Below are 13,079 nucleotides of genomic sequence, written 5' to 3'. Positions count from 1 at the left end.
CGTGGTGGTGCACACCTGTAATCTGTAATCCCAGCTACTGGGGAGGCTGAGGTGGGAGAATTGCTTGAACCTGGGAGGTGGAGGTTACAGTAAGCTGAGATTGTGCCACTGCACTCCAGCCTGGGTGACAGGGTGAGGCTGTCTCAAAAAAAAAAAAAAAAAAAAAAAAAAAGATGCTCTGGAAGGCCTTTCTAAGGAGGTCCTATTTGTGTAGAAAACTAAATGATACGTGGGACCAAGCTATCCAAGTACGTGAAAACATCCCATCAGGCAGGGGGCACAGCAAGTACAAGAGCCTTAGGCTGGAATATGCTTATGGTATTGGAGGAACAGCAAGTAGGCTGGTGTGGCTCAACTGCAGTGAGGAAGAGTCAAACGGAACAAGTGGGAGTGGTTGCTAGAGGCCAGATCATATAAGCCATGGTATGTGTAGAGGTTTTTTTTGAGTGATGTAAGATGACTGGAAGAGTTGTGAGCAGGCAAGCGACACGATCTGATTTACATATCTAAAGTATCACTGGTTACTATGGAAAAGAGACTATGGGGCAAGCATGGAATTGGGAAGACCACCTGTGTACCACTGCAATAGACTGAAGAAATAATGGTGGCTTGGAAATGTAGATAGCAACGGAAGTGGTGAAAGTGATTGGATTCAAGCAATATTTTGAAGGTGAAACTGACAATTTGCTGATGGATTGGGTGTAGGGTGAGAAAGATAAGAATCAAGGATGGGCCGGGAACGGTGGCTCACGCCTGTAATCCCAGCACTTTGGGAGGCCAAGGCAGATGGATCACCTGAGGTCAGGAGTTCGAGACCAGACTGGCTAACATGGCAAAACCCTGTCTCTACTAAAAATACAAAAATTAGCTGGGTGTGGTGGCAGGTGCCTGTAATCCCAACTACTCGGGAGGCTGAGGCAGGAGAATCGGTTGAACCTGGGAGGCAGAGGTTGCAGTGAAGTGAGATCACGCCACTGCACACCAGCCTGGGTGACAAGAGTGAAACTCCGTCTCAAAAAAACAAACAAACAAAGAATCAACGATGACCTGAAGGAATCTGACCTAAGTAACTGGGTACATGATGAAGCCATTTAACTCTGGAAGGCCATGGGGAGACATTCTGAGTTCTATTTTGGACATGATCATCTTATGATGCAATCTTGGATGTCAAGAAGGCTGTTAGATATAGAAGTCTAGAGTTTAAAAGAGAAGTCAAAGCTGAAGATACAAATTTTGTGGTCACATAAAGAAGTATTTAAAGTCATGGGACTAAAATGACACAAGCTAGGGAGTGAATGTAGAGATGGACAGATTGAGCCCTGGGATTCTTCAACATCTAGAGTTTTAGAAAAAGAACAAGTCCCAGCAGAGCACATGAGAAAAGCCAGAGAAATAGGAAGTTCAGGAGAAAATGTGGTTTCCTGGAGGGCACATGAAGTGCATCTCAAGAAGGAGTTAAGTAATCAGTGCTGCCAAGAGGTCCAATGAACACCGAATGTCAACCACCAGATGTGGCAACATGTAAGGCAATATGACCTTGACCAAAGAAGATAGTTTTGGTTAATTATGGTGACATATTCAAAACATATGGTGGTGGCTCATGCCTGTAATCTCAGTGCTTTGGGAAGCCAAGGTGGGAGGATCATTTGAGCCCTGAAGTTTGAGGCTGCAGTGAGCCATGACTGTGCCACTGCACTTCAGCCTGGGTGACAGCAAGGTTGACCCCAAAACAAAACAAAAAACATGGGAACCATCCAATGGACTCCTTAACACCAATGTTTGTCAGCTGACTGGCACAGCTGTTTCAGTTTGCGCTTTTTTTTTTTTTTTTTTTGAGACGGAGTTTCACTCTCATTGCCCAGGCTGGAGTGCGATGGCGTGATCTTGGCTCACTGCAACCTCCGCCTCCCGGGTTCAAGCGATTCTCCTGTTTCAGCCTCCCTAGTAGCTGGGATTACAGGCACGCGCCACCACACCCAGCTAATTTTGTATTTTTAGTAGAGACAGGGTTTCACCTGTTGGTCAGGCTAGTCTCTAACTCCTGACCTCCGGTGATCTACCTGCCTCAGCCTCCCAAAGTGCTGGGATTACAGGTGTGAGCCACTGCGCCCGGCCCACTCCTGTTTCATTTAATAAAATGAAGTCACTTTCATAGACTCCCTGCAGTTACAGGGGGTCGGTCGTCCAGTTAGTACAGTGTTTTGTAGCAACAATCAATGTGAAATCATCTAACTGTTAATTATTATCTCCTACCTGATAATGCCAACCCTGGAAAATTACCCAATATTAGGGTATTAGTTTGTCATTAAACGCACCTATAAAACACAGAAAGTGCTTGCAAAACAGGTAGGCTTCTCAAAATAAGTGTCAACAGTCAGAAAGGTTAGAAAACGGTGGTGACTTAAACAGGCTTTTTTTGTTTGAGATGGAGTCTCGCTCTATCGCCCAGGCTGGAGTGCAGTGGCATGATCTCGGCTCACTGCAAGCTCCACCTCCTGGGTTCACGCCATTCTCCTGCCTCAGCCTCCCAAGTAGCTGGGACTACAGGCGCCCGCCACCACGCCCGGCTAATTTTTTGTATTTTTAGTAGAGACGGGGTTTCACCGTGTTAGCCAGGATGGTCTCCATCTCCTGATCTCGTGATCCACCTGCCTCGGCCTCCCAAAGTGCTGGGATTACAGGCATAAGCCACCACGCCCAGCCTAAACAGGCTTTTTAACTGAAGGACTTGGCACTTTTCATATTCTGAAATTCCTTTTGAATTTCCGTGAAGAACCCATTTCCCAAACTGATTTTACCTCGTGGGACTACCGTCGCAGTTGAGACTCTGAGAGCAGTGTGTTAGGAGCATGCAGTAGTCCTCACTGTGCTCCACATGCTGACTGACCCACCAAGCAAAGTGACATTTCACCCATTTCACCAGGGTAGTGAACTGCCCCCTTTGCCCCAGAACAATCTGTCACTCTATCCTCCTGTGATTTTCATTAAGAGATACGAAACAGCTCTCTGCTGTCATTTTGCCACCTATAAACCCCACTTTTGGGCTGGGTGCGGTGGCTCATGCCTGTAATCCCAGCACTTTGTGAGGCCAAAGCGGGCGGACCACCTGAGGTCAGGAGTTCCAGGCCAGCCTGACCAACATGGAGAAACCCCGTCTCTACTAAAAATACAAAATTAGCCGGGTGTGGTGGCGCATGCCTGTAATCCCAGCTACTTGGGAGGCTGAGGCAGGAGAATCGCTTCAACCCAGGAGGCAGAGGTCACAGTGAGCCGAGATCGCACCATTGCACTCCAGCCTGGGCAACAAGAGCAAAACTCTGTCTCAAAACAAAACACCCCACTTTCCCTTATGTATATTATTTTGACCCAATTCTAAAAAAGCCTAATTTCATTTGCTAAGTGAAGTCTAAATTGCTTTTGACGAGGGCTAGATAAAAGCCTCTAATATTTTTTTCTTTTTTTTTTTTTGAGATAGGATCTTGCTCTGTCACCCATGATCACACCAGTGCAGTGGTGTGATCTCAGCTCACTGCAACCTCTGCCTCCTGGATTCAAGCGATTCTTCTGCTTCAGCCTCCCGAGTAGCTGGGACTATAGGCACACCCCACCACGTCCAGCTAATTTTGGGAGGATTTTTAGTAGAAACAGGGTTTCACCATGTTGGCCAGGCTGGTCTCAAACTCCTGACCTCAGGTGATCCACCTGCCTTGGCTTCCCAAAGTGCTGGCATTACAGGTGTGAGCCACTGCACCCAGCTGATTAAATTTTTGAAAACCCTTTATTTTTCAAGTAAAACAAAAAGAGATTTCACATGGTGAATATTTTTTCTAGCCACTCAGTTCTCTCTTAATTCCTTTTATGTCAACAATCATTTTACAATCTCCCCTGTTCACCACCTATCTGAATCTAGATTTTAAATATTTTAATGTAGATACATATCAAATTGTTGAAGGCCAGATTTTAATGATAACCATTGGGAAAACAACTCTTTCCTGACCCACAGTTAGCATGGATGAAAATGTAATACAGAGACTGTAAAGAGACCACCTCAATGAATGTGAGAAAAGGGAATAATCAATTCAGAAAATCATTTTGTTAAAAATATTTATTTAAAAAAATACAATTGCTGTCCATATCTAGTTGCACATATTATCTATTAACATATATGTATACTTTTAGACTTGCAGTAAATTTGCTACAGTGCTTTTGTAAAGCCAGCCTGCATTATACAAAGCAAATTCCTCTGTCAGTTCTTACATAAAATAGATTTTTAAAAATGTATATCTTTCCTAAAAGATGCATATCACCATTATAGAATTTAACAAAATTTTTGCATAAAACCTGGGAAGTGATAGAAAAAATGATCACCTGATTGGTCAGAGCAACCCCTTACTATGTCTGGAGATGCACTGAGTATCAACTACACATTTTTTTTTTCAAGCAGCATATTATTATAAAGCCCTCAAAGTGCTTTTGCATCCTTTCGCTCACCTCTCTACACTCTCTATAAAGTTTCTCTGCCGTATACAGATAGAATTCAAGACTCTAGCTACAATCATCCTAATCAATCTTAGAGCAATATCCCTTTGTTTCCCAACAGGTAAGTCAGACTGCTTAGCTAGGAGATGTGGCAGCTTCCCTCCAGCTGTTTCATCAACTAACATGAAGTTTAATAAATGTTAGCAGTGACCATTTTAATTGCTTTTTTAGGAAAAAGAAAAAAAAAAAGGTGCTTTTAATACTTTGAAGGTGCTTTTTAGGTCTCCCTAATGTAAATTATGCTGAAATCAACTAAGACGAGCTATTATTAACACTTTAACAGTTATCCATTCCTCTGGGTAGGTGTGCACTTACATTATATGTAAGTATCTCTACAAAGTGTTAGACACTGGATATGAGATACAGATTTCAATAAAACAAGGGAAAAAATAAGCAATGAAGTAACTGTCTTCTCAGTTGAGCTGACAGGTTTGAAGAAAGCACTCTTGACATGTTCTTACTACCACATATCCCAAACTAAGACATACACATAAAATAACATATCTCTCCTGTGTTAACACTGATGGAGACGCACTGCAATAGTCCCATGGCAGACATATGCTTTTCTTCTGAATTACAGATTGGCTTAATGAAAATTAAGAGTTTATTATTAAGCATCTTTTAATTTTTAAGTGATGTTCATACTTGACGGTTCAGAAACTGCCACTGCCACTGTGGTTAAATCACTTGGTGTATGGAATTTAAAATAATCTAACCTAGAGCTATTTCCCATTAATCAAACTCATCCCTAATTGTCTCTTAGGAAGGTCGTCTTTAAAGAAGATCGAGTAGGGCTCATGAAAAATTATTGGTTTGTTCTTCAAAATGCAAAGTTACATACCCTTATTTTTTAGCCAATTTGATTATTTGGTAAAGCAAGGGCATAATTTTAAGAAACTAATTTTAATCAAAAATTTTTACTTGCCTCAAACTAAAGCTAACCAGTAGCAAAATGACTGGACTGAATTTCATATTTAATCTTCCCTGCCCACAAAGATAAATGAAACTGCTCAAAGGCAAAAATAAAGAAATATAATTGTGATTAGAAAAGATCCAGGGCCAAAACAAATAAATAGGCCTCAAGGAATAAAAAATTAATTGTATTCATTTCTTTTCTATCTTTACATATACGCATCTGTCAATTTCACTAATACTGAACAGGGAAGTTCATAAAAATGCTACTCTACCACTTAAACAATAAATGTAAGCAATGAATGTACATACAAAGGCCACTGGTTAATACTGCCCCAAGTAACAAAACAATGAAATGTCAGGATTGTGTCCCCTACACAATAGACAATAAGCAACAATGACCAAACAGAAAAGAAACTTAAAATTGGATACTTTATAAATTTAAGTGTAATCTATCAATTGCAAATTATTTTTAAAAATCGTAAATTTCTACAAAGCACAATATTAAAAGCTTGCAAATTATTTTAAAATATCCTAGCCAAAAGGGCATACCTTACAGAGCCTAGAAGAATGGCTCATTAGGTAACCCATTTATCCCTTCTACAAACACCCTATAAATTCCAGAAAACATAAACAAGAAATAAACCTTACTTCCCTGACCCTCAATATCCTTAAGTTGAAATTAAACAAACAAAATAATCATTAAGTGCTTCCAGTTATTAAAAATGAAACAGTGCTAATATTGGTGCCCAAGAAAGTGCCAAGTGATTAACACCAATATATGGCATTCCCACCCCTGAACTTTAGGCATTCTTGAATGATTCCATTGGCTAGAACTCTGGGCCAGCCACAGGAAACCCCCACCTCCTCCCCGACCCCATCCAGAAGATCCCAGGCCTATGTAAGCATGACTCACAATCCTTGGAAGGGAAAACAACCAGAAGGAGCCTTTATGAGATGGGAAACAAGGCAAAGTTGAGAAGATCATTCAGCCCAAGACACTCCACTCTGAGGTTTTGGCTAATACTAATGACATACAGTTTAAAAGGATAAATTAGGCCACAATACCAGCATTCCTCCACTACTGTATTCAATCCATGGTCGAATCTCTGTACTTTAGAAATACTGCTTCCAGTATAAACCTCCTCTTTGAGAAACTTACAAACTAATAAAGATTTTACACAAAAGCAAACATAAATGTAGAAATTTTAAGAAAGGACATCCTTATTTGCTCAATAATACATGAACCTAAGAGAACAGTTTACTATGACTTTGTTTACAGTATGTCACATGTAAGCAGTGTATTTCTAAAATGTTGGTGAGCAATTCTTCTTTAAGGCCTACTGAAATGTGCAAAGCATTAATCTTTTAAAAAGTGGCAACTGCAAAGTGCAGCAAATTTTTTTAAGTTTTAGTATAAAATAGACTAGGAGCCATCAATGTATGTTCCCTATGAAAACAGATTTACACGCGCGCACACACACACACACACACACACAGTCAATACATCAGTATATATGCATACACATACATTAACTAGGACAATAAATCAGAATGACTTGGAAAAAGAAATGGTCTAGTCTCCCAATTAAATATTTCAAAGTTTTCAACCTCATAAAACTTCCTGATGTGGACTATACTCAAATGATTAGCACTCAAGAGATTAACTATGTTTGATTGTATCCCTCATGAATTTTCTTGTTAAAAGTTTCCTTTAAAATTATGTCAACAACAGCATGAATTTCCTGTTTTCTGTAGAAAGCTTAGAGCCAGTATTTCCCCTCTCATACAAACCACTCTGGATTTTCATATTTCACAATAAGTAAGTGTGGATGGCAGCACCTTAGAAATTGCTATTTTCTGGCAGGCTATCAATCTATCACAATTTTTTTCAGAGAAGTGACTTGAAGAAACTGACAGCTTCAAATGAAACAATTATACTACCATTAACGATTCACCTTTCAGATTTGCTCGGCTTACAGGTCAAAACATGACTTGTATAGTAACAGGTTCCACCAAGTACAAGAAATAAAATCAAACCACCTTCTTTTCTTAATACACGACCAACCACAAGAATTCTAGATCCCAAGATTAAACTTCAACTTCAGTAAGCAGAGTTCTGATGACACAAGAGGAATAACAGGGCACTTTGTTTCAGGCAATGCCAGCAACATTAAAACAATAACAAAACATTTGTTGATCCCAAACCAAGAATATAATTCTATTTTCCACAGAACCCAGTCTCTGGTTAGAGTACCTGCTGAAGAAAGACAATTATGGCTGACCTCCACACTTCACTTACACTACTATGGACTGAACAATAAACTTCTCAATACTATTTTAGAAATAATATATTCTATCATAGCTTCAGATGACACACTACATCATGAGTAGTATTTTAACTTTCCTATTGGTTTGGTAATTCATTTAGAGCCCCAGATTTCTGCACAGAGACCTGCATTGGTCTCCAAACTTGTTTTCATACCTAAGAATGGCACCTAAGCACGATTCTAGACTCCTGGCACGGGTAAATAAAACATATACAGTCAATGAGGTTAAAAACAGAACAGACCTATAAAGGAAAGTATTCCTTTAGTTGCTGAAATATCAGATTTTAAAAATCAAAAACTTATTAATGCAGCAAGAAAATGTAACTTGTTATATATTTTAACATAAAGCAACTTGAAATAATTCTAAATTTGTTGGTAAAATATAACATAAGTCCCAAAGAAGTCTGTGAGCAGACTAGTAAAATAAAAATAGAGTCATACCTAACATGAAGATAAGAGACAACAGGCTGACGAAAGTAATAGGAATAAAGCTGTGGAAAACATGTGGTAATGGATTATTATTTGGGAATTTAGCAAAAAGAATTAATGTGAAATTTCAAAAGTTGACAATAAGCTCTCCTGAAAAACTCCAAATCTCTAGGATTTCTCCATATATCATAAGAGGAGCATCATATATGTTTGGAGATTAGAATGAGAATATCCTGAGTCAGCAGTCTTTAGGAAAAGCGTGCGCTTCTGGAGGGTGCACAAGACAACCAACTGGGGTGTGGGAAGAAAGTACTATAACTGCTACTCAAGAATTACTTTTTATGCCATCCGTCATTTCAATTTTTGTGTATTTTTGTATAACACACATATTACTTTGGTATAGCGGTATATAATTTAACATATACCCATATGAATTTTTAATAGGGAAAGTTTTTATGTTCAATAACTCTTACTGATCAATTTGTGTGTTCAAAAAGGCTGGACACTCCTTTTCTGAACCACTGCTTCAGAGGTATTGAGAAGTGGTACTGAGTGGCTCTAAATGTGCTTACATTCACCAAAAACATAAAGGGACACCTTTAAGAACTTAAGAATCATAGTAGAAAGTCAGATCAGGATGAAACAATGTTGTCAGACTGGACGTCACACAATGCAGGGGTGAATGGAACTGAAGTGATACTATCAACAGCCTGGAGTTACAGCTCCAGAATTCCAAACCTCTGATTTACTTAAGTCAGTCTTGACTTTTAAAATCTGTAATATAGTATGTAAATCTTCAAGGAATTTTCCAGTTAAAAAAAATCCAGTAGCCTAATAGAGGCTCATAGGTTTACTGTCCCTATCAAAATTTTAACTGTCAAAATGTGGAAAAAAATTAAACTCATATTTTAACTCTAAGAAGCTTACGGTTGACCTTTTAAGGGCCTCTAATTCTTTTTTTTTTCCTGACCGTAGTCCTCAAAATCCAGATTGTTTGTGCATACATTTAAAAAAAAAAATCAATGGAAATTTCCACCTTTGTTCGAACACATAAAGTATGCCATGAGCAATATAACATCACAAACGTACTGTGACAAACCATTAATAAAGAAGGATTACTAAGCCAGGTGTGGTGGTGCATGCCTGTAGCCCAGCTATGCAGGAGGCTGAGGCAGGAGGATCACTTGAGCCCGGGAGTTTGAGTCCACCCTGGGTAACACACCAAGACTCCATCTCTAAAAAATTAAATTAAAGGATTACTGAAAGATCTCATTTCTAAAAAAAGAAAAATAAAAAGATCACTGAAGTCAGACATGATATTTTAATTTTGTATTTTGAAAAGTCAGTATATAAATAAGAAAAAATTATTTTAGAAATTATGTGAAAATCCACTCTTGGGTGGAGTAAATGCAATGGTTTGCCAGCACTGGCTCTGAGCCAACTGTGCACATCCTTTCTGAACTCTAAGGTGGTAGCTTGAAATCAGCCACAGGAGGAGTAACTAATTTATATCAAAGAATTTGATATAAAATTCTAATTTATATTAGAATTTTATTTATAATTTATATTTGCAGCAAATGCTACAAATTCAGCGCTCCCCCCAACCCCCACCCCAGAGATCCTGGTTGTTAAACATTTCTAGCACACGACTGAGTGGATAGAGACCAGAGCAGAAGGAAAGCTAAGGTATCAGAGAAGATGTCTCAAAACCCCATTCAATCTGCTCCCCTTCCGTAACTTAGGCTACTGCTGCCCAACAGCATTCATCCTGGCAAAGTGACTAGGGATGGATACGAGCTACAGCTACCAATTACAAGTCTCTCCAGTGAAAACTGATCTGAAGTGGTACATCACCTTTCACACTAAGAATTCTGCATATATTCAACAGAATATGAAGCTGAGACTTTTCCAGGAAGGAGGTAGTCTATAAACAGAACTGTCTGCCTCATACACCTGCAGTAAGGTTGTAAACTTTGACTTAAAAAAGGATACGCACACACACACTTCTCCAAATTAGTTGATCTCAAAGAGATAGCAGATCACCAATCTGTGACAGCCTCACACCTCTGAGAGGCTATAGATTTATGCAAAAAGGACTCACTAAAATGGTTTACTAGGAAGTTGCTTCAACTGAGTTTCAATGGTGCCCTTGGTTCCAAGGTACCTCTGTGCTGAGACAGTTAATTATTAAAAATACTGTCTGTGAAAACAAATCAATGGCTTTTCTCCTTTAATTCAAAAAGATAAAATACCTTTGTGCTTTCAAAATTTAACACATCTAGTTAAATCAACCATCTATATCTACTTATTTAATGTACAAAATGTTAACCTAATTAAAACTATTTCAAAGTGCTGCTGAGAGGTCCAATTTCAAACAGGCATGCAAACTAAATAATTTAATATGGAAAAAAAGTCCAATATGTCTGTTCCCCATCACTATTAAACAATACCTTTCAACACTACTATTGCACATCTCAGGAACAGAACCTTCAACTGATAACCACAAATGAACCAGTAACAAGTCTCCGACACTACAGACATAAAGGCAGCTCACTGAATATGTTCCCTCTACTACTACTAAGTTAGCTAGCATAGATGTCTTCTTATACAAGAGCTTCTCTACACTGTATATAAGCACATTTAAAGTAAATACCATGCATCTGAAGATGCTAGTTTGTAACAGTGTCAGTCTGAGCCTTCAAGTTCTTACTTCTTCATTTAGTTCATGTGATTCTACAGGATTAGAAGACGAGTTTAACCGGTGGGAGAGATTGGTGGGGGAGGGTGGTAGTGGTGGTGAATGGTGACAACATATAATTTAATCCTGGACTTTAATTTTCAAAAGACTCCACTGTGATACTGATATCAATTCAGTTTGGGGAACCAACAAATCTGTACCTGGCATTGATTACCATATAGTAATATTTTAAAAATTTGGTAATGTAGAGAATAAGGCCTACATTTTTTACTACTAATATGAACAATCCAATCCCTATGTATAAGCATTCCCAAATGAACTCTGCTCTTCCCCATTAAAAAAAAAAAAAAGTTGAAAGAAATGAGCACATCTGAGCCAGGCGCGGTGGCTCATGCCTGCGCCTTTGGGAGGCTGAGGTGGGCGGATCACAAGGTCAAGAGATCAAGACCATCCTGGCCAACATGGTGAAACCCCGTCTCTACTAAAAATACAAAAATTAGCCAGGCGTGGTGGCGCATGCCTGTAGTCCCAGCTACTCAGGAGGCTGAGGCAGGAGAACTGCTTGAACCCGGGAGGCGGAGCTTACAGTGAGCTGAGATCACGCCACTGCACTCCAGCCTGGGTGACAGAGCAAGACTCTGTCTCAAAAAAAAAAAAAAAAGGAAATAAGCACATCTTCGCTCCTGACTGGGGAGGCTTCACTTTGAATTCTACCTTCCTAACTGCATCTTTAAAACTATCATAACCTCTAACAACCTTAAACATAAAGGAAAGGTGATAAATGTATAGTAGAAAATGAGGTAAAATGAACAGGAAAAAGACAGGTCCTTCACTTGGTTATCTTCTAATTGAGAAAACCACTACATGTTGTTTCAAGTTATCTGATCGAATCTTTTACTCAGAGATGTTTCAAATATTCAAAATCCAAGTTCATCCTCCTAAAAGTGATCATTTCCCATGCTGTATTCCATGGGCATATAATCATACCACCCAGAGGGCAAAGAGCATTTCTGTGCTAGATGTGAGGTCCCATATTCTTACTAGGTGTTCCAAAAACTGTCTTAAACCCCAGGTCTAAAAATCTTTCTATAGTGAAATAGACTAGCTCCATGCTCTGTTGACAGGTTCAGACAGGATCATACATATGGCTAAGAGATCCACCCTGAATAAAGGTAAACAAGATGCCTTTTCATGGAGTTGCTTACACGTTATAGTTCACACAAAACAATCTCCCCAGTATGACTGCTCCAATCTTACTTTGTATGAATAGGAATGATTCTTCTTCTTCCACTGCTTAGGAACAGCTCACTTTAAGTCATTCAACAGAGCACACTTAGTCCTAAAGATGCCAATTCATTTCTCAAATATTTCTTTAAATAATAGATTCTAAGCATAATTTTTCCTGGCCAAAGGGTCCCAATAGCCAGAAGGAGTAACTTTGTTCTTAATTGCTTTTGCAAAGCACAGCCACTAAAGCCCACCAAAAACTTCTTCAGCACAAAGCTCAAAATATTTTTAAAGGAGAAAAGAAAAGGAAGGAAGGAAAGAAAAAGAAAAGGAAAAGACAGAGGGAGGTGGAGTTTAGACTCCAATTAAGGCATTATACATATAGTCCAACTTGAGTCCTATTCAAAGAGAATCCTAAAAAGATGCTTTCAATGGGGAATGGCAAAAATCACAATAGTCTATTATCAGCATTGTAGAACTATCAATTGCTCACTTCAAATGCAATCACGTTGAATGTCTGTTTCTTTGTTCCTCGGTTCTCTCATTCCACAAGTGCATAGGTTATGTCTTCTGTAGGTCTGGGGAAAATGGGCCAGGGGTGGAAGGTCCATCCAGCCCAGACAGAGTGAATGGCCCATGACTGTTCAGTACAGAAGGAAACTGAGAAAGAAAACAAAACACATTATCATCCTATTACTCAACCCCAACTTTTATTTTCTATCCTACTCTATTACCTGAGGCAAAACACAACAGCCTTCTGTAATGGCTCACAGGACAAAGGCAGTGGCTGTTTATCATGAAAAAATATTATGTCATAACAAAAACTAGAAACAAAAATCTTTTGTCCTAACATATTAAATATTAACATTCTCCAACTTACCTCAATGGAGTAGAAACAAAGAACAACCTGTACCTTCCTTCATATCCTAAGGTACACAGGTTTA

General features: G+C 39.0%; 1 protein-coding gene across 4 annotated transcripts in view; it reads right to left on the bottom strand.

The window, feature by feature from the left end:
* Positions 1–13,079, bottom strand: part of ELK4 (ETS transcription factor ELK4) — a 29,279-nt gene that overhangs the window by 832 nt on the left and 15,368 nt on the right. For 2 of the 4 annotated variants that reach the window (XM_054674103.2, XM_063810189.1), the window contains exon 5: positions 4,088–12,795. In XM_054674103.2, the coding sequence (XP_054530078.1) occupies positions 12,697–12,795 (99 nt within the window). In that variant the 3' untranslated portion in view covers positions 4,088–12,696. Of the gene's footprint in view, positions 1–4,087; positions 12,796–13,079 lie in introns of those variants that run through there. The other 2 variants (XR_008541152.2, XR_008541153.2) reach the window with 2 other exon arrangements.

Source organism: Pan troglodytes, chromosome 1, assembly GCF_028858775.2.
Source record: "Pan troglodytes isolate AG18354 chromosome 1, NHGRI_mPanTro3-v2.0_pri, whole genome shotgun sequence".
NCBI classification, from domain to species: domain Eukaryota; kingdom Metazoa; phylum Chordata; class Mammalia; order Primates; family Hominidae; genus Pan; species Pan troglodytes.
Note: the sequence above shows the minus strand (reverse complement) of the source record. Positions and strands in the feature narration are given on the sequence as shown.